The sequence below is a fragment of the Chelonia mydas genome, chromosome 7, assembly GCF_015237465.2.
Source record: "Chelonia mydas isolate rCheMyd1 chromosome 7, rCheMyd1.pri.v2, whole genome shotgun sequence".
NCBI classification, from domain to species: Eukaryota; Metazoa; Chordata; order Testudines; family Cheloniidae; genus Chelonia; species Chelonia mydas.
In genome coordinates this window covers 21,732,849-21,750,578 of record NC_057853.1, presented here as the reverse complement: position 1 = coordinate 21,750,578, position 17,730 = coordinate 21,732,849, and the positions used below count along the sequence as shown (strand labels likewise).

Below are 17,730 nucleotides of genomic sequence, written 5' to 3'. Positions count from 1 at the left end.
TCCCCCCAACTATCCTTCAGCCTAGCACCTTGCGCAGTAGCCCATCATCCCCCATTCTGGGATAATAGCCTTCCCCTGTCATTAGCTGATGTAGACTCAAGTAGTAGATGGCTGTGCTGCAATGCTGAAAGTTCCTGGTTCAAGCCCTAATTGTGATGTATGGTTGGGTGTTGTAACAGTCAATTATAATTGATTTTTTAACCTTCATTTTTTTAAAGAAAACCTAGGAAATTACATACATAAAGTTATTTAGGGTGCAAAGCTGAACACTCAGAAGTTAGGAAATGCCAGATTTAAAGTTGCCTGTGCAACCTTAATTCTGCCTTCTTGTGCGTATGCATAATGATACAGTCTTTAACTACATGACCACGTTCCGTTTTCCCCACAGGACCCCTGTGTCATTCAGTGCACAGGATGGCCACACAAAGGGCCAAATTGAAATTGCATGGGCAACCATAAATCTGGCATTACCTAACTTTTGACTGCTTGATTTTGCCTCCTAAATAATGTTCATGTAATGGTTTTCCGCATTAAATATTTATATAACTCCATAGGGGCATGCATGGCGCTTTGCAGGCAAATTGAAAGACAAGGTTCCTGCCCTGAGGATCTTAGAACCTCAATTTGACTGAAAACACAAGAAGAATGTTAGCAGGCCACAGCAGGTAAGAAGAGAACTGGGCTGCCCGGTGGGGAGCAGATTATCCTCTCTGGGCTAAGAGGTTGGATTTCCCACCTGTCATTTGTGGTGGGGCTTTGTTGTGTAACTGCAGTTTCTTTCTTTGGAGGATTATCTTTGCAAAGCTTTGCAGAAGGAAGGGTTTGAATGAAGGGAGGGTGATTGACTGAACCTGGCAGTCCCAATGGAAGATCTGTCTGTTAAGTCCATCATCATGATACCCAGGCACCAGGCAAAAAAAGGGCAGTCTGCCAGTTGGCCACTCCAGGGAAGAAACAGAGTTGAAAGGGTGAGCACACAGTAACGGGGGAGGAGAGAGAGACACTCAGTTTTGCTTCCAGGCTGGCTGCATCCTGAGTCACTGTTATGCAAGGTGTGATCTCTCGGCTTGTAGGCATCCAGCTGGAACATTAGCAATCCATGGGATGTCGGTCCATTAGAGATGTCAGTATGTTCACTGAAAAATAATTGTGGCCCCTCATTCCCTGCATAAGTCTTGATCCAGAAAGGATTCTCTGCTTTCTTTTGGCTGGAGATCTTGTACTGCAGCCATGGATGCAAGCATCTGCCGTGGGAGCCTTCTCGTCATGCCTTCACCTGCTATGGAGTCCCGCCTCCCATCAAGGGCATTTCAGACAGCGTGGTCCAGGCAGCTGGGTTCCCAGGCAAACTCAACCTTACAGCATGCCCTGGAGGATCTTGGTGTGATTTCAGTGGCCATTAATTTAGAAGATGGCTGGAAACTGTGAGGCTCAAGGCTTGGTCTTTCTGCCCTCATGTTCCTGAAGTGGATGAAAGGTGTTTTCTGTCTTGTAAGAAAGAATCTGAGTGGAAATGGATGAGAAACTACATCTGATGTCCTCAGCTGCACAGTGGATCCCTTGGGGCCTGCTGTAGTTGGCAAGTCTATGCTCAAACCTTTGTTCTCTACAGCTCCTTAGAGGGTGAAGAGTCAGACTCTCTAGCTCTGTCGGAATCTGCGGAGCCTCCAGCCTCCCCGTTCCAAGTATAGCTGGAACCCCTGCTGGGCACTGCCCTACATAAGCATCTTAACATGAGCTCTTGGCTGCTCTCAGTACCATAGGATAGAGTGGGGCTCATGTTCATCTCCTGAAGGTGTTACGCAGCCATCTGCTCCCACCCAAATGCCTGACTCAGCATCGTTCCACCTCAGTGAGACTGGATTCAGCTAATGATGATGATGCTAATAATCAGTGCCAGAATGTTGACTTTGAATTGCGTTGGCGTTTCATTTCTCTGGGGCCACGAGAGATAAAGCAAGGTTTGGGTGGGATTTGCACTCAGTATTTACAGGTATTGGGAGTGGCGAGGCCTGATTGTCGAGGACAGCGCTGTTTTGAAGGAGAAGCCTGTGAAGGTATTAAGAACCTGATTGCTGAAGGGACCTCAATCTGCCCTCAGAGTTTGCAGCTTTACTTTCTCCCCGCACAAAAATGGAGACCGTACATTTGATCATTTTGCCCTGAAATTTTTTCAAAATATCTTTAGGGAAACAAATATTAGCATGTGCCTGTGGGAAATGTTTAAAGGCAGCCATCCTGAGCACAGTGCCTGGTAGGTTTCTGTTCTGGGAATGGCTGAGCTGCTACCCAGGAAAGCTCACCTCAGTCCAGCCAGGCCTTGCTTTTACCTCAGGAAGTGATGTACGTCCCTTGCATGCACTGGGAGCCCCTGCCATTGAGGGCAGCACGGGAGATACTTGTATGGCTTGTGCAAGAACGTCCTGCCCCTGTGGATGACATGTGAATGCGGGAGACGACTAAGCACATCAGATGATGCTGGGATAATGCACCTGCCATTAGTCTGGGTGCCTGGCTTTGAATCTCCTTGGGTCCCAATTTATACAGTTGCCTGAATTTGCTGAGCATACCAATGAGCCATCTAGTCCCATATGCCCCCCTCTTGCCCTACCCAATCAGATCAGTGGGCCATCTAGGAGTGGGTCAGACCGTTGGTCCATAAGCCGTTGGTCCATCTCCTATGATACCTCATTGGTCCACTGGTCCATTTAGGCCAGTATCCTTCCTCCAGCAATGGTCAAAACACTTCAGTGGAATGCTAGATTACCTGCCCCATCAAGCTTCTGGCTAACAGTGAGTGCTGTCTGGGTACTGATGCCATGAAGCGTTAGTCAGGGTGAAGTCACATTTTCTGTTTCTGATTCCGGTAAAGCAGGGTTCTCAGCCTCAGGGTCATGACCCCATGGTGGCTCATCAAGCTGTTTTCTGACGTTTCTCACGTTTTCTGCAGAATCTGTTTTCACTAAAAGCCCAAATGGTTTCTGACTTTTCTGTTGTGCAGTAACCTTTCCAAGCACAACTAGCCGCAGTAATAAGGGCTACTGAATATACATCACCGAGGAAGGTGCAATTCATTAAATGTTCAGTATGGATGTGTACAGTATAGATGTGGATGTGAAATTATCACAAGTGTATGCACTGAATGTGAAATGCCGTATTTGGCTTTCTGTGACACAGTAAACTTAAAGAGAATCACTGCAACAACAAATTGTTACATACGGCCACACCGGGGGGCAGGGCTTTTGACTGGAATAGCAGAAAGGATTTGGGGATATTGGGTCATGAGGGCAAAAGTGGGTAGTTTGGGAGGTCATGGAAGGGAATCGTGGGTGATTTGAGGATGGCAGGTGGATCATTGAGAACACCTGACTTTAACTATCCCAACTGCTTCAGTGTAACAAAAAGTTAATTTAAGGGGGAGGTAGTGTGGCCTACTAGACAGAGCACTGGAATGGGCTCCAGGGGACCTGGGTTCAATTAATTCCTGCTCTGCCACTTGATGGTTGGGTGACTTATCCCTTCCCCTTTCTGTGCCTCAGTTACCCCAGCTATAAAGTGGGGATCCTGATACTGACCTCCTTTGTAAAGCACTTTGAGATCTGTTGATGAAAAGCACCAGTATTACTGTGAAACAAAAGGCTCCTTGTAGTCACATTTCAGTCTTCCCACAGGGTGTTCTCAGAGGGAGTCCCGTGGAGGCCTGCCCCTTTCCCCTTTTTACCTCTCCCTGTTTCAGACACACTATTCTGTTTCTCCTACCTGCCGTAGATATTATGCAGATATTGCTAAAATGCCAGCAATCAGTGACCAGGACATGAGTGCTTACCTGGCGGAGCAGTCCCGGTTACATCTGAGCCAGTTCAACAGCATGAGTGCGCTGCACGAGATCTACTCATACATCACCAAGTACAAGGATGAGGTGAGTCAAAGGGGGTGGGGCATCTTGTTTTCATGCAAGCCTCCCCCCACCCCCCATCCCACCCCCGCCCAGTTTTTGCATTCCCCCTCTTGCTGCCCAGAAAAATTATCTCACAGGAAATACAGAGAGGGGAAGATTGCTTTTGGTAGCTGAATTCATGTCACTTCTGGAAGCACATCTGGATCATAGCAGCCTGCACAGTGAAAGTTTATAGTAAAGTAGCCCTGTGTGTTGTAAAGTTACCTGTCCCATTAGTGTGTGTGTGTGTGTGTGTGTGACTGACTACCAGCCAGCGATAGAAAGATACCAGGCACTAATACACTTCATAACCTCCACATACGTGGATTCACACCCACCCTGGGTGAATGTGATGCTTGTGCAAGTGACGGAAGGGGCTGTGAGCAGAGCCAGGCACAGTGAAAGGAGGTGGTGCTCAAGTTTTCCCCGACTGCTCTCCTCTTCATTTCTGACCCTGCTATTCCACTCTATTTGCTCTAGAGGTGACCAGAAGCTCTTCATGCTATTCTTATCATGGGCACTCCCCAATCTGCTCTTCTGATACCCCTCCATCCCAACCTGCAGCAGCTCCTCTAGTCCTGGGCCTTTCCTGAACATATATTCTGATAAGGTTATTGCTTTGTACCCATATTTCCTCTGGCAAGTAGCATGGGAAACTGCTCAACTCCTTTCCCATGTGAATGAAGTCAGGATTTGAACTCCGGTCTGCCTCACCTCATCTCACCGCCTTCTTCCCCACCTGCTGTAAATGACCCCATAGCACAGTAGAACCCAGGAAGGTACCCAAGTGATCTTGCTTGCAATCCCGGGGGGCATTTGGAGGGAAGAGGTGACCATGCCAATAGGCCTCTTCTTGAATATTAACAAGAGTGGTTAAAAACCCATCTGTTGTAAATTGTACAAATTAACTTCATAAAGCAATATTCAAACACATTCTGCAATACTTTATTAAAGCAATAAAATATATAACTGGTGTGTGTGTGTATATATATAAAAAACATAACATAGATTTTATTGTCCCAATAAAACAGAGTGAAAACTTTTGTGTTTGAGTAGTGGTTTATTTAGATAATAAAAAGCCTTTGCCCCAAGCTGCTGCATTGTCTCCTGAGAGAGACCAGGGACGTGTCTAAGCCGTGAGAGAGCCAGGAAGAGGTGAGGGCCATCAGTAGACAGATAGCCAAGAGTGCTGCGGGACAAGGTAGAGGTTCGCTGGCAGAGCAGAACGGATTACAAGGGGTGCTATAGGTTAGGTTTAGGAGCAGCAGCAGAGCTGTGTAGGGAGAGCCCAGTTTTGGGGTGACAGGAGCTGCTGCAAGTGAGGGCTGTTACACATTGGCAGAGCAGGGAGCAGTTTGGGTTGAAATGAATTGGCAGAGGTGTGGGGGGAAGCATTTCATAATACCGGCCAGCCCTGTGCCTGGCTCCTCAGCAGTCAGGCTTTCATCAGCACCAAAAGTCACCCAGGCCTCAAAAATCAACCACAAGCCAGCCACTGCGTGAGAGTTGTCGAGGAGGGAGGGCGGGGCGGGGCGTGGGTGACATAAACGAGCTGCTCTTTGAAGATGCAGGGTGAGTAGCCATCCTGTGTTCTTGCCAGTTCACTTCAGTCTGGCATCTGTTGAATGTTCCCCATAGCCCACTCTTAAAGCACCACTAGTGTGTTCTCAGCTCTCAGGAACTTCTTTTATTATTCGTAATGGGATTAATAAATTGCAGCTGTTCCCTTTGTTTGTTTTCATTCATTAAGCACAATTACATGCAGCCCGATTGCACCCTCTTTGATGTGAAATGGGAAAGAATCATTTTTCCTGTTGTTCAGTGCAGTAATATGCTGTCATTGCCTGTGAATGAAAATCATAATTAATTTTCATTTGGGTACTTGCATCTTCATAATCACTGGTCCCGGCTCCTTACATCAGGTGACAGGCATGTATCTCTCTTTATACTCTGCATGGATTTCTTTTTGCTGTGTTGTTTTCCATAAGGACAACAAGATAGCAGATAATCAAATAAATAGAAGGCAGGTTGTGAATCTTTCAGCACTCTAAGACTTCAATGATAAACTATTCTCTTATCAGGAGAGGCAGCGGTGAGGTGGGTACAGGGGACTAGACTCAGATTCATATTCTCTGTCTGATCCTGTCCAATTCTGATTCAAATGCCTTTAAGATATGTGTTTTTTGACTGCCAGATGAATATTTTGGGGTCGTTGGGTATAAGGTGCGTTGGTGCCATCTAGAGGCTGGTCTGGTTAATAGAAGGGACATGTATATTGAGATGATTGAATATGCAACTGGATATGACTATGAGCCCATCAAGTCTTGTATTCTGCCTCCAGGTTTGGCCTATAGCTGATGTTTCAGAGCAAAGCAAATAAAACCCTTGTAGTGTACTTGGCTACTTGTGACATGCACATAGGGGAAATTTCTTCCTGAGTGTCACAAGTGCTCAGCTGGCACCCTTATGGAGCAGAACTACAAATGTTGCTCTTGGTGGCCATGAAACTAAGCAGCCCTTTCTAAAGTCCAGCTTCCAGATTTGACTTGATGGGATGAACAAACCCAGAGTTTGAATCAGGATGGAAATAGTCAGAAAGTTACATCCTCTCCACAAATGCCCACTTTGTACCACATGCTTTCAGCTCTGGTTTTGAATGTTAGATAGGTTGGATGTCCTCCGAAGGACAAAAATTCCAAAGAGAACAGTGAAAACCCAGGAGTCCCTGTCCCATAATCCGGGAACAAGAGGTCACTAAACAAAATTAAGGGGCTGACAAGAACCATGGCAAGATTTGGAAGAGCGCTGGAAGAGCCTTTAATGACTCTCAGTATCTTTTGTGGCTACATCCCCTCAGAACGTAAGTGAATCTCGGGGAGGAATTTTTCTCCTCATGCTATAATATCTGAGCCAGGGTCTGAGCCTGACAGGTACTGAGCACCCTCAATTCACATGAAGTCGAGTATTCAGCTCTTACAGGATTGAGCCCTTGGTTAGGTGCACTGCAGGAGGGGTAATTTCATCCTTATCTGAAGAGTCAGCTATAGGCCACTGCCCAGGGCTGGCTATTAGGCCAGACTGACTGGCATCACCCGCACTACACTGAGATGCATGCTGAGACCCTGACTCTCCCAGCATCCGGTGCAGCATATCCTCCACAGCATGTCCTGTGTGCTCAGTGCTGGAAACCTGCAGGGCGCTGCAGTGACTTTTAATCAAAGAGAGCTGATTTCCCTATTAAGGAGTTACCTGTAGGGTTTGTGATGGACTTTTGCCTGCCTCCTTGTAAGTCTGTTAATTATACAACAGTTTGTTTCCAATTATGCAGCCAATGAAATGGTTAATCAAATCCCCTTTGACGGATGCCTTGACATTTAATTGCAAAAAATTTGCTCTCCTGACAAACTTACCTGGGGAGACAAGATTTCTGTCAGGTTTGTTTTTAAATCAGCTGTTCTGTGTCAGGTGGCACAACGTTAGCCAGCTGGGACTCAGCGCTTCGGACTCCTGGGTGTTGGGTAGATGGGCAATTACCCCTCTTTTATGCGTCCATTACCCCTCCCTCGCCATGCCGACTCTTGCCTTCAGCACCCAGCCTCTCCCTGTGCCTTTAGTAATGCCCAGTTTATGTAAATACCAGAGAAATGTACCCATCCCATCCTCTGATCGGTCACCAAAGCATGAGCTTGTTTAGAGAAATGAGATTCCGATGGAGAAATGCCATTGTCTGATGTTCCCAATGTTGCGAGCACTTCCCCCGCATAGCAGTGCAGCCGCCCATCGACTGAGGCAGACGTCGCTGAGGCCACATGCCCGAATGTCTGCCGGGCGTCGCTCCCATGGTGCCGTGTGCCTTGTCTCCACTCCTCAGAAGAGTTGTCATTGGCGGAAACACAGTTAGACAAACTCTCTCTAGCCAGGGGGCTTGCAGCTGGGAAGCTGTGAAAGGCCTGTGAGTTTGGGGAAGCACCCACCTGCGTGGCTGCTCCTTGCACTCTCAGAGCTGCTGGGTCAGCATTTGGAGAGCAGGCTCTTTTGAAAGGTTTCCAGTGTTTCTTACCTAAGGGCAGCCTGGAAATACCAGAAGAACAATAGCCCTTGTTAGGGTAGTCCTGTCTCCTGTCCTGGCTGGGTCCCGCACATGCAGAGGCACCTGAAAAATAAAGGCAGGTGAAATGTTACCTGAAGGTTACTGAAGCTGAAGGTGGTGCGGGGGCAAACCCCACCCAGTCCTACTGTTTCCCCAGGGCTCAGTTCCCTTGTCTCCTGTAAGTTTTGTTTGCGCCTTACCTGAGGCCTGTGCAGAACACTGGGGACACAGATGAGGCACTGCCTATCCTGCCAGCCATCACTTCTGCTCCCAATTATGCAGTTAGATTGCAAGCTCCTCAGGGCCGGGCCCTGTGTCTTCCCACAGGTTTGTACTGCACGCAGCACAACAGGGCCCTGATCCTGACCGTGGCATCCAGCTGCGACTGCAGCACAAATAATACCAATAAAGGGCTTGGTACTGGTTCCCTTTGAGATTTGGGTGACTATCTGAGCCAATTCTCAGTCACGCTGGTTCAGCTGACCCACTGGATAGCCAGCCTACATCAATCCTGACCAGTCTCACACTAAGACGAGCACTCGATGGCTTGGTCTACACTGAAAAGTTACATTGGCATAAACCACACTCCTGACCAACACACCTATACCAACAAAAACCACAGAGTAGACACAGCCATGTCAATGGAAGAGGGCTTCCATCAACATAGCTAACTTCACTGGGGAGGTGTTCTTATGGTGACAGCAAAACTCCTTCTGTCAGCGTTGCCTGTGTCTGTACTGTGGGGCTATGTTAGCATTGCTAGGCCAGTATAGTGTCTGTACTGCAGACATACCCTAAGGCCAGATTCTGATCTTGGTTACACCACTGAAAATCCAGAGCTACTCCATGTCTTCAGCTGAGTTGCTCTGGGTTCACATGGCATCATTGAAGCTGGTCCCGAGCCTTTTGGGGCCCCTCATTGCATAGCTGGGAATTCTATTCTGTGGCAGCTGCATACAGACAGACGCTCTATTCATTTGATCGAATTGGGAAGTTAAATAAAACAGTCCCCTAGACAGACAGATCAGTGATGTCTGTGTTGGCTAGCATGTCTTCTAATCAACCACCAACTCAACAATGTTATCCCTAGCTCCTTATTAATAAAATCAAATACATCAGCCAAAACCCAGAGATTTAAATAGACACATAGAGAAGGCAAGATTTTCAGACATGGCTAGTGATTGTAGATGTCTGGTTGAGACACCTTAAAGGGATCTGATTTTCAAAATGCGCTGTGCACCTGCCCTCTGAAAATCAGGCCTTTCTAAGGTGCCCTATACTGAGCACCCCCAAATTAAGGCACCCACAATTGCTAATTATTTTTGAAAATCTTGGTCAGAGTTGTTACCACCTGGTGGCCCCTGGTATGTGACGACAGCCAGAACTGGTCCCTACAGACATTTTTTAGTGCTTTGTATAGTCTAGTTTGACACGTCCCCTTGGACCGGGCTTCCATCACATCTCTTAGGAGGCTGTTTCACAGGGGGATGGATCTCACTCTCTGGAAGTTCTTCCTGATGTTCAAGACTGAATTTTCCTTTTCTTCATTTCGTCCTAGTCATAAGCTCATGCTAAATAATTTCTCTCCATCTTGGGCTTTAGACCCCTCCCGTGCTTTTTTCATATGCTTTTCCCCGTAGTGGTCACTTAGCCCAGTGGTTCTCAACCTTCCTAGACTTCTGTACCGCTTTTGGGAGGCTGATTTGTCTTGTGTACCCCAGGTTTCACCTCACTTAAAAACTACTTGCTTCGAAAATCAGACATAAAATACAAGTGTCACAGCACACTGTTGCTGACACATGGCTGACTTTCTCATTTCTACGATACAATTATAAAATAAATTGTGACCTCCCCCCCAGGTTGAGAAACCCTGATATAGTAGATAGAGCAGTATAAATGAGTCACTGTCTGTATGAAATTTTAGTTTGTACTGACTTGCTAATGCTTTTCATGTAGCCTGTTGTAAAACTAGGCAAATATCTAGATGAGTTGATGTACCATCTGGAAGACCCCTGCTCGAGAACCACTGGCTTAGCCCATATTTAGCTATTTTAATAACTCCCCCTAGGTCAGTCTCTCCCACCTGTGATCAGATTTTGTTGCTTTTCCCTGAATTCCCATCATTGGCCCTATCTTCCTGGTGAGGCAGAGCTCGGGAATAAACGCAGCAGTGTGTTTTACCTTGACTGTTAGTGAGGGGCTGGCAGCTGCCTCCTGGAAGCCATGGTGGCATTGGTGGACCTGAATTCCTTTCCCACCTTCTCTTTCTAGGTTGCAGATAACAGTACCACCTTTTCTCATCCTTCTTTGCTCATCCTTTCTCCTCTCTTTTCTCCCCTGCCAGATTTTAGCTGCTTTAGAGAAGGATGAACAGGCCCGGAGGCAACGGCTGAGGAGTAAGCTGGAGCAGGCAATTGACACAATGGCCCTCAGCAGCTGAAAAGGCCAAGGCAGCCCTGACAGTTTTCTAGCAGTGGATACTACAAGAGAGAGGGCCAGCAAGAGGCATCAGCAGAGTACTTTGGGTCCAGAGCCAAATGAACACGCGGAGCCCGCCGCATCTCGAAACTCTTAACACAAACGAACAAGGAAACGTACCACCGTATCAAACCAATCCAATCAGACCTATCCAGAGACCTTGCAAAAGGGATGGCGTGGGCTGGAGTGCAAAGGAGCCAAGAAGAACTGCAGGGAGCTTGCAGCGCACCCGGCACAGCTGCTCCACCTGGGGGATGTCCCCGATCTGGCGATGGAGGCTGGAGGGTCGGGGACTGCACTAACTTCGAGGGCAACATGTCTGATGTTGTTGTTTTTAGCGCAGGGAGGGTGGGCGGGGCGTTTGTTTTTTCTGTACTTGACTCGCTCCCCCTTCCTCCCCACCTGCCTCCCAGCTCTTCGCCCCATCCCTTCCCCCTTCTCTCCCTCCCTCCCTCCCTCCTCCCCACCCCAGCTCTCTGGCCTTCTGCCATTAGTGTTAACTGCTATATTTGCACAATTTACAAGAGAGAAACAAAAAAAAATTAATTTAAAACAAAGTATAACGCGAAGGGGAAGGGAGGTTCTAAATTTTGCAACAAACTAACATAAAAAAAGGGTTTTAAAAAATAACTCAAAGAACTGATTCTGGGAGGAGAAGGGTGGGGGTGGGTGGGGAGTGGGAGACAAGTCCCATAACCTTGGGGTATTTCATAAAATTTGTCCTGTGCCATGTTTGATTTGAATGTTGTTTAGTGCAGAAAGCAAAACAGAATTTTTTGTTAGCTGAATCAGCTCTAATTTACATGCTGCTTAAGTGGTGTCCGAAGGCCACAATCCAAGAGGAGGAAGAACAGAGAGGGGAGACGATCTTCGGGGCCTTTTCCCAGGGATCGGCCGGTGCTGTGAATCATGGCGGGAGAGTGGCGTGGCATGGTGTCGACTTCATCCTTGTTTTTATTTGCACGTTGCTATTTCTGCGTGGGGCAGGACAATGCAGATGAAGGAGGAGAATCGTTGAGCTCTTTATAGCCAGAGCTTGTGCTCCATCCTCTCTTGTGAAAGGGGAGTTTCCCAGTAGCATTCCCTGGTGGTGGTTGGTGCTGTGAGGGGTGTCTGGGCCATGGAGAAGCCCTCAGGGGCCTTTCAGGCTGGGAAGCCGTTGAAAACAGACCTTGCAGTTGGGCGTCTCCATGACTCCAAGTGCAGGTAGACGACTGTAGTGGGGAGAGAAAAGGAGGACTTGTGTCACCTTAGAGACTAACCAATTTATTTGAGCATAAGCTTTCGTGAGCTACAGCATCGGATGAAGTGAGCTGCAGCTCACGAAAGCTTATGCTCAAATAAATTGGTTAGTCTCTAAGGTGCCACAAGTCCTCCTTTTCTTTTGCGAATACAGACTAACACGGCTGCTACTCTGAAACCTGTAGTGGGGAGGTTAATGTTCTGGAAGCTTGAGCTCGCGCTATATCCAAGTGAATTAGGAGCAAAGGGCTTTCAGACCCAAACAGGGGTAGCGTGAAGGGAGTGTCAGCATGGGGCTTTGGCATCCTGCCCGTCTTTGCCTCCCTTGAGAACGTTTCCTTCTGACACCCTGTAATGGCCTGAGGTGCTGAGCATCTCAGCGCATTTGCAGCTCTTGGCTTTCTGTAAAGCAGCCTTAATGAGGCCACTGATGGCAGCTGGCTTGCACTCCAGCTGAGCTCCGAAAGCTCTCCAATCCCAGGGTTCTCCCAGAACTACCCGGCAGGTTCCCGCATTTAAAGCAGTTGGAGACAGTAGTCAAACATACTCTTTTTTTTTTTTTTTTTTTTTTTATAGCAAGGAGCTAGGTGTGAGGTGCAGGGAGCTGTCAGCCTGCCACTCCGCTGTAACTAAGCCTTAACCCACTGCAGCCTAGCCATCCAATTACAAGCATTTTTGTCCGGAGCTACATCAGTGGATTTGTTTCCGGTTAGGCCTAACCGATCCCAGGAAAGGGGAAGAGGATGGGGGGCCTGGGAGTGGCCCTGGAATTTTTACTGCATGGTAAAATCATTTTTCTTGGTCCTCTTTTTGTGCTGGTGTAAGGGAAGGGCCCGGATCATCCGGGGAAATGGTTTAGATCCTTATTTCTCTTCAGATATCTTTCAAAGACCAGTGATGCCATATAAGGGTTTTCTCTGTAGCTGCACTTGTTCTGGACGAACCACTGGGGCAGAGGGATATATGGGACGTAACCTCAGATGGAACGAAAGCAGAAAAAGAAAAGATCTAGACTTGTGTGTAGTTGGTTATGGGCTTAGAGGGCAAACCCTGAGTGGTGATTGCCTTAGCTCTCCAGATTTGAATTCCCCGCATACTAGGCTGTCTCAGATCCCTGCTGCTACTGTGTACGCTGTCAGGAGCTGTTGGCACAAAAGGTTGGAGAGGGTTCTGTAAACTAAGCTGTTCGATGAGCTCGCCATGCACTGATTTAACCACTCACCCCACCGTCCCCAAGCCCCAGGAGCGAGTGTGTGTGTGGTGTCTCTGCACAGCTCACACAGTGGTGATGCTAATTATCCAGATAGTTATGTGCTTAGGTACTAGGGTGAAGGGCGCAATAGAAACCCTCTGATAGATAATCAGGAGACAGCGCAAGAGGGAGGGCAGGAGGGACTGTGGGGTTTCTGCTGTGGCTGCCATGTTGCGCTGTATTTTGGTGGTGCTACACATAGCTCACACCCCCACTGTGTGTGTACACATACAACCACCCAGCACCTCTATGTCCCACCAGAGCCCTCGCGTGGCATCACTCAGCCGTGGTTGGAAAGGGCCCTCAAAATCCACAGGGCTGATTTCCAGCCCCCTCCCTGAGGAACGAGTGTTTTATAAAGCACCTGAGAATTCTCCTTTTAGCCTTTATTAGCCCGCTGAGAGCTAGGTGAGGAACCAAAGCATTCTGACTTGGCCGGCTCTACAGACCCCAGGAAACCAAATACACGCCGGGATCTGATGGGGTTTCTGCCCAGAATGTACCTCTTTCCCCTCTCCTTACTCTTTCTTCCCTTCTTGCTCTCTTCCCACCCCCCACCCCTCTGTCTTTTTGGATGATTGTTCCATTCTCTCATTTCACTGGAAACCCAGGGATCCATCTCCTTTGGAAGCCTCTGCTTGGCATGTCAGATCCTCATGGCTTTATTATTTAAAGAAACAAAGGTGCCGAGCCGCTGCCCAGACTCAGAGCAGGTGACCAAAACCTTCTATAAACTTACAATTTTCTTTTGCATACAGTACTGCGAATCTACATTGCTGTCTGGGCCAAGGAGGGGCCCACACCATGCCAGAGGTGGGCTACTGAAAATTTTTTAAAAAACCGGCTCGGTTTCTATCCATTCCCTTAGATTGCAAGTAAGGGGCGGAGGGGGGGAAATAATGAAGTTTTTAATTAAAAAATAGAGTGTGTATATATATATATATATATATGTGGTTACAATCTAATTCTTGTGCCCCAGTGGGGTGCTGTATAGTTAACTGAAGGAGAAACAAACCAATATTAAATGGATTTACACAGCCAGTGGAAAATACCAAATGATCTGGAAGAAATTTCCAAGCATTTCTCACCAAGCAGAACAATCTTTTGAAGCCTGCACATCTCTAATTACGTTGTAATTTTGTTTTTTGAATTAAAGAAGAGGAGAAGGAGAAGATGATTTAAAAAAATAAAACAACAAAAAAACAAAAAACAAAAAATTTAAAAAAAGATAAAATAAATACCCAACCCAACCTGAGCCATCTCCGGAGTTGTGGGACCTGTGGGCTGTTGCATGACTGTGCTAGATTTTAGTCTGAGTTGAACTTTTTAAGGAACAAAAACAAAAAACTGCAAGTGTTGAATACTAGAGGTTCGTTTAGACCCTTTCTGTTACATTTTGGAATTAATTTGTCACTTTCTCATCAAAGACAAACATTAATTTGACTTCAGTGGTTTACTTCTCAAAATGGTACTCAGACCCTTAAAGGACAGCTATGTGCCAGCGGGCCCCCCAAAGAGGCAACATCTGTTTCGCTTGCTCCCTTGGGATCTCCTTCAGCAGTTGCGAGAGGGAAGGAATCCTCAAGTGAAACTGGGCTGTGGGCCATGAAACATTGCTTTGTGGATACGCTAGAAAATGAGGGCCAGATCCTCAGCTGGTGTAAATTGGCAGAGTTTCATTGAAATCAGTGTCTTTTAAGAGACGAGGGGCACGTTGATCTAAAGTTTTTCCCGTTTCTCTTTCTTGCTGTGTTGCTCTGGTTGAAGCATGTTCAAGGCCAGTGCCACCAACCTAGCTAGGAATTTACACTCATCACTGTGGTATCTTGGCCAAAATAACCCACATTAGTGGGAAGGGCATTTCTGTGGTGAGGCTGCTTTATTATCTTTAGCCCAAGAATGACTTAAATCAGTAACCAGTTGTTTTTAGATCCTCCAGCTACATCAAATAGGAGACAGTTTTTATGTAGACAATTTCTAGGCTGTAATTACACCGCACCTGGTCTTTAATTAGGTAGAAGGTATATATGGGTGGGAGCCCAAAGGCCTTCTGGACTTGAGTTTTGGTTCAGCCACGCGAGAGATGGGGATGAGGGGAACAGTGAAGTCTCGATTCAGATCTGGATCCAAAGCTGAAATGCAGGCCTGTCTTGGCTAGAGAGGGACTCCGTTCAGACCAGGTGGGCAGGAGGGTGCAGTTCAGCCTGCCTGCACTTCTACCTGACCTTCCAGCCATTGGGAGTGAGCTCTGTCTTTTACTGAGCTCCTGTGTGTCCTCCTCCCTTTGTTGCTGTAGGGACCTAGCTTCTACCTGCATTTCTCCTTTCCAGTCAGTCTGACAGAGTCATTCATCTCCCCCGATCCCCCCCTGCCCTTGTGCTGACAAATTGTGAGGCCACCAGTGGCCTCACATGAATCAGGCAGGAGGAGCCAGCTGAGAAGGAAGGGAGACATGGGGCCGCTGTGTGTGGATTTTAAATAGCAGGAGCGCAAGTCCACGCTGGTGTGTAACAGGATATTGGTATTTTTATAGCTTGACTGACTTGAGCCCCACATCTGTGTGCTCTGGCATGTGCCCCTCTGATGGTGATCCTGGAGCCCAGGATTCCCTGTAGGGCGTTAACTCTGGCCCTGGGAATAGGCACAGCTTCCAGGGCAGGGCAGCCTCCTCTTCCCCCTCCCCTGCACTCATCTTGGCGTGGCATTTCTGGCAGGTGTGTTTATCAGTTTCTTCCACCAAAGATCCATCCCAGCACATTCCCACCTTGGAAACAGTGGGCCCGGCACAGCCAGGCCCAGATGTCGGTGAGGTCAGACAGCATCTCCATGACTTGAAAGATTCTTAAGAAAGGGACTTTTTTTTTTTTTAAATGCTCTTCACTTTTGCTAAGTTTTCAGGTGCTACTTTTAGCCTTTCACATCTAACGCCCAGGGTACTTGATCATGCTCAGACTTCTGCCTGCTGCCTCAGAGCCCCCCCCTTGCCCCCAGAACTGGCATCCTCACCTTGCTATCCAAACAGGAACCAGGGGAATGGGACGGGGGCAGCAAAGTGGAGACCTGCAGGCTTTGGCTGTGTAGGTTCTTCCAAAACATCCTGCTAGGAATGAAAACGGGGAGGGACATGCTTGCCAGAGCTCATGCCTGCTCATCTTCTCTCAGCACTGAAGCCTGAGACCTTGGGCTTTGGGTGGCTCCTGCTTTGCCTGATGCTGGTGTTGGAGAATAGACCATAGGGATCAACACTGCGTTGGCCCAGGGTGGAAATGACCATGTGTCTGTTTCCATCTCGGTTATCTTCTGATTTAGGACAATATTCACACACTTCCTTTCAGTTCAGTTTTAGATTTAAAATGCAGCCAAGCCATGGAAATGCCCCTCTCTACCCTTCTATTGAGAATGAGCCCACTGCCCGCTCAGCAGCTGGCCAGCTCACGGGAGCTGAGTGGCCTTGCTCTCTGGCATATAAGCAAAGCTGTGTTCTCTTTGAAGGAACCACAGCGCACAATTAGCTGCCCTCTAAGAAAGTGGGGGGAAAACCAACAACAAAAGGCAGAGAACTTTAATAGTAACATACAGAGTCCTGAAAACTTTATGTGATTGTTTCAGACTTGAAGCAACTGTGCCAGTGTGGCTGGTCGACACCCTTCGACCGTGTAAATATCCTGCTATTTCCTATTTTAATGTTCTTCAGATTTAGTACTTGTAAATAAACACGCGCATCAAGGAGAGATTAAACATTTTTGCTAAATAACATGACTTGCCTGGGTTTTTACATGGCATGGGGAGGGGAGGGATCCAGGACTGGCAATACCTCATGTTCCTTAGCATGCCTTCCGTCTCACGACAGTGATCAGCTGAGCATGGAACCCAGGAAATGGCTCCTAGTCCTCTGCTCTAACAATGACACAGCCTTCCTCCCCCACTAACCACCATACCCCATTGCCTTCCCCACCAACTGATTGACAGGGGCACATGTGAGGATCTGTACCTGACCTAGTGCTCCCTGAGCTTGGGGCCAGGTAGGAGAGAAGTGGGCCCCATCCGTGGAACTCTTGCAGGAAAATGATTAAATGAATGGGGGAATTGCCTCTGTCTCTTGTCCCTAAACATTTATAACACACCTATCACTTTGGTGTCTTTGGTCAGTGCCAAGAAAGGATTATTCTGCGCCCACCCCAGCCCTGAAGCCCTGATCTTCAGTAATGCAAGTTCCTGGGGGAAAGAGGGTCTCCCTGAATGCCAAAGCTAAGAGCCATGGAGTTGGAGGGAACAGTCTCTCGAAGGTCCTGGGACCAACCCAGGGTTAAGGTCCGGGCAGAGATGAAGGCTCCTACTGCCTGCTCCTCTTCACCAGGGGAATGGCTCGGATTCCAGGCTGAATGGCAGAGAAGGGCTGTCCCTCCTTCACAGCCCACCACGTGGCAGCAGGGGGAGTCCAAAGAAAATAGGGGTTGAGACAAGGTGGAACCTGGTGGTTGTTGCACTGACTGGGCTGAATTTCTGTGCCGGAGAAGTGAGGGGCTGACAGCGGTGACGCATACAATGCATTGTGCAGGCATGGGCTGGGCCATGCCCCTCACTCCGGACTTGCAGCGCTCCCAGCTAGTCCAGTCCTGGAGGTACCCACTCAGCTGTGCCACTGCACTGCAAAGCACTCTGTTACTCCTGCCCTGGGCCCCCCTCCACACCCTCCAGGGGCACCCTCATCCTTGCTCTACCTGTCACTAC

At 48.0% G+C, this 17,730-nt stretch overlaps 1 protein-coding gene across 4 annotated transcripts in view; it reads left to right on the top strand.

Annotated features, from left to right (window-relative positions):
• PLXNA1 (plexin A1) overlaps positions 1-15,434 on the top strand; it is a 276,107-nt gene extending 260,673 nt beyond the window's left edge. For all 4 annotated transcript variants that reach the window (XM_043551982.1, XM_007059969.4, XM_043551981.1 and 1 more), the window contains exons 31-32: positions 3,769-3,919; positions 10,372-15,434. In XM_043551982.1, the coding sequence (XP_043407917.1) occupies positions 3,769-3,919; positions 10,372-10,467 (247 nt within the window). In that variant the 3' untranslated portion in view covers positions 10,468-15,434. The remainder of the gene's footprint in view (positions 1-3,768; positions 3,920-10,371) is intronic.
• The last annotated feature ends 2,296 nt before the right edge of the window (positions 15,435-17,730 follow it).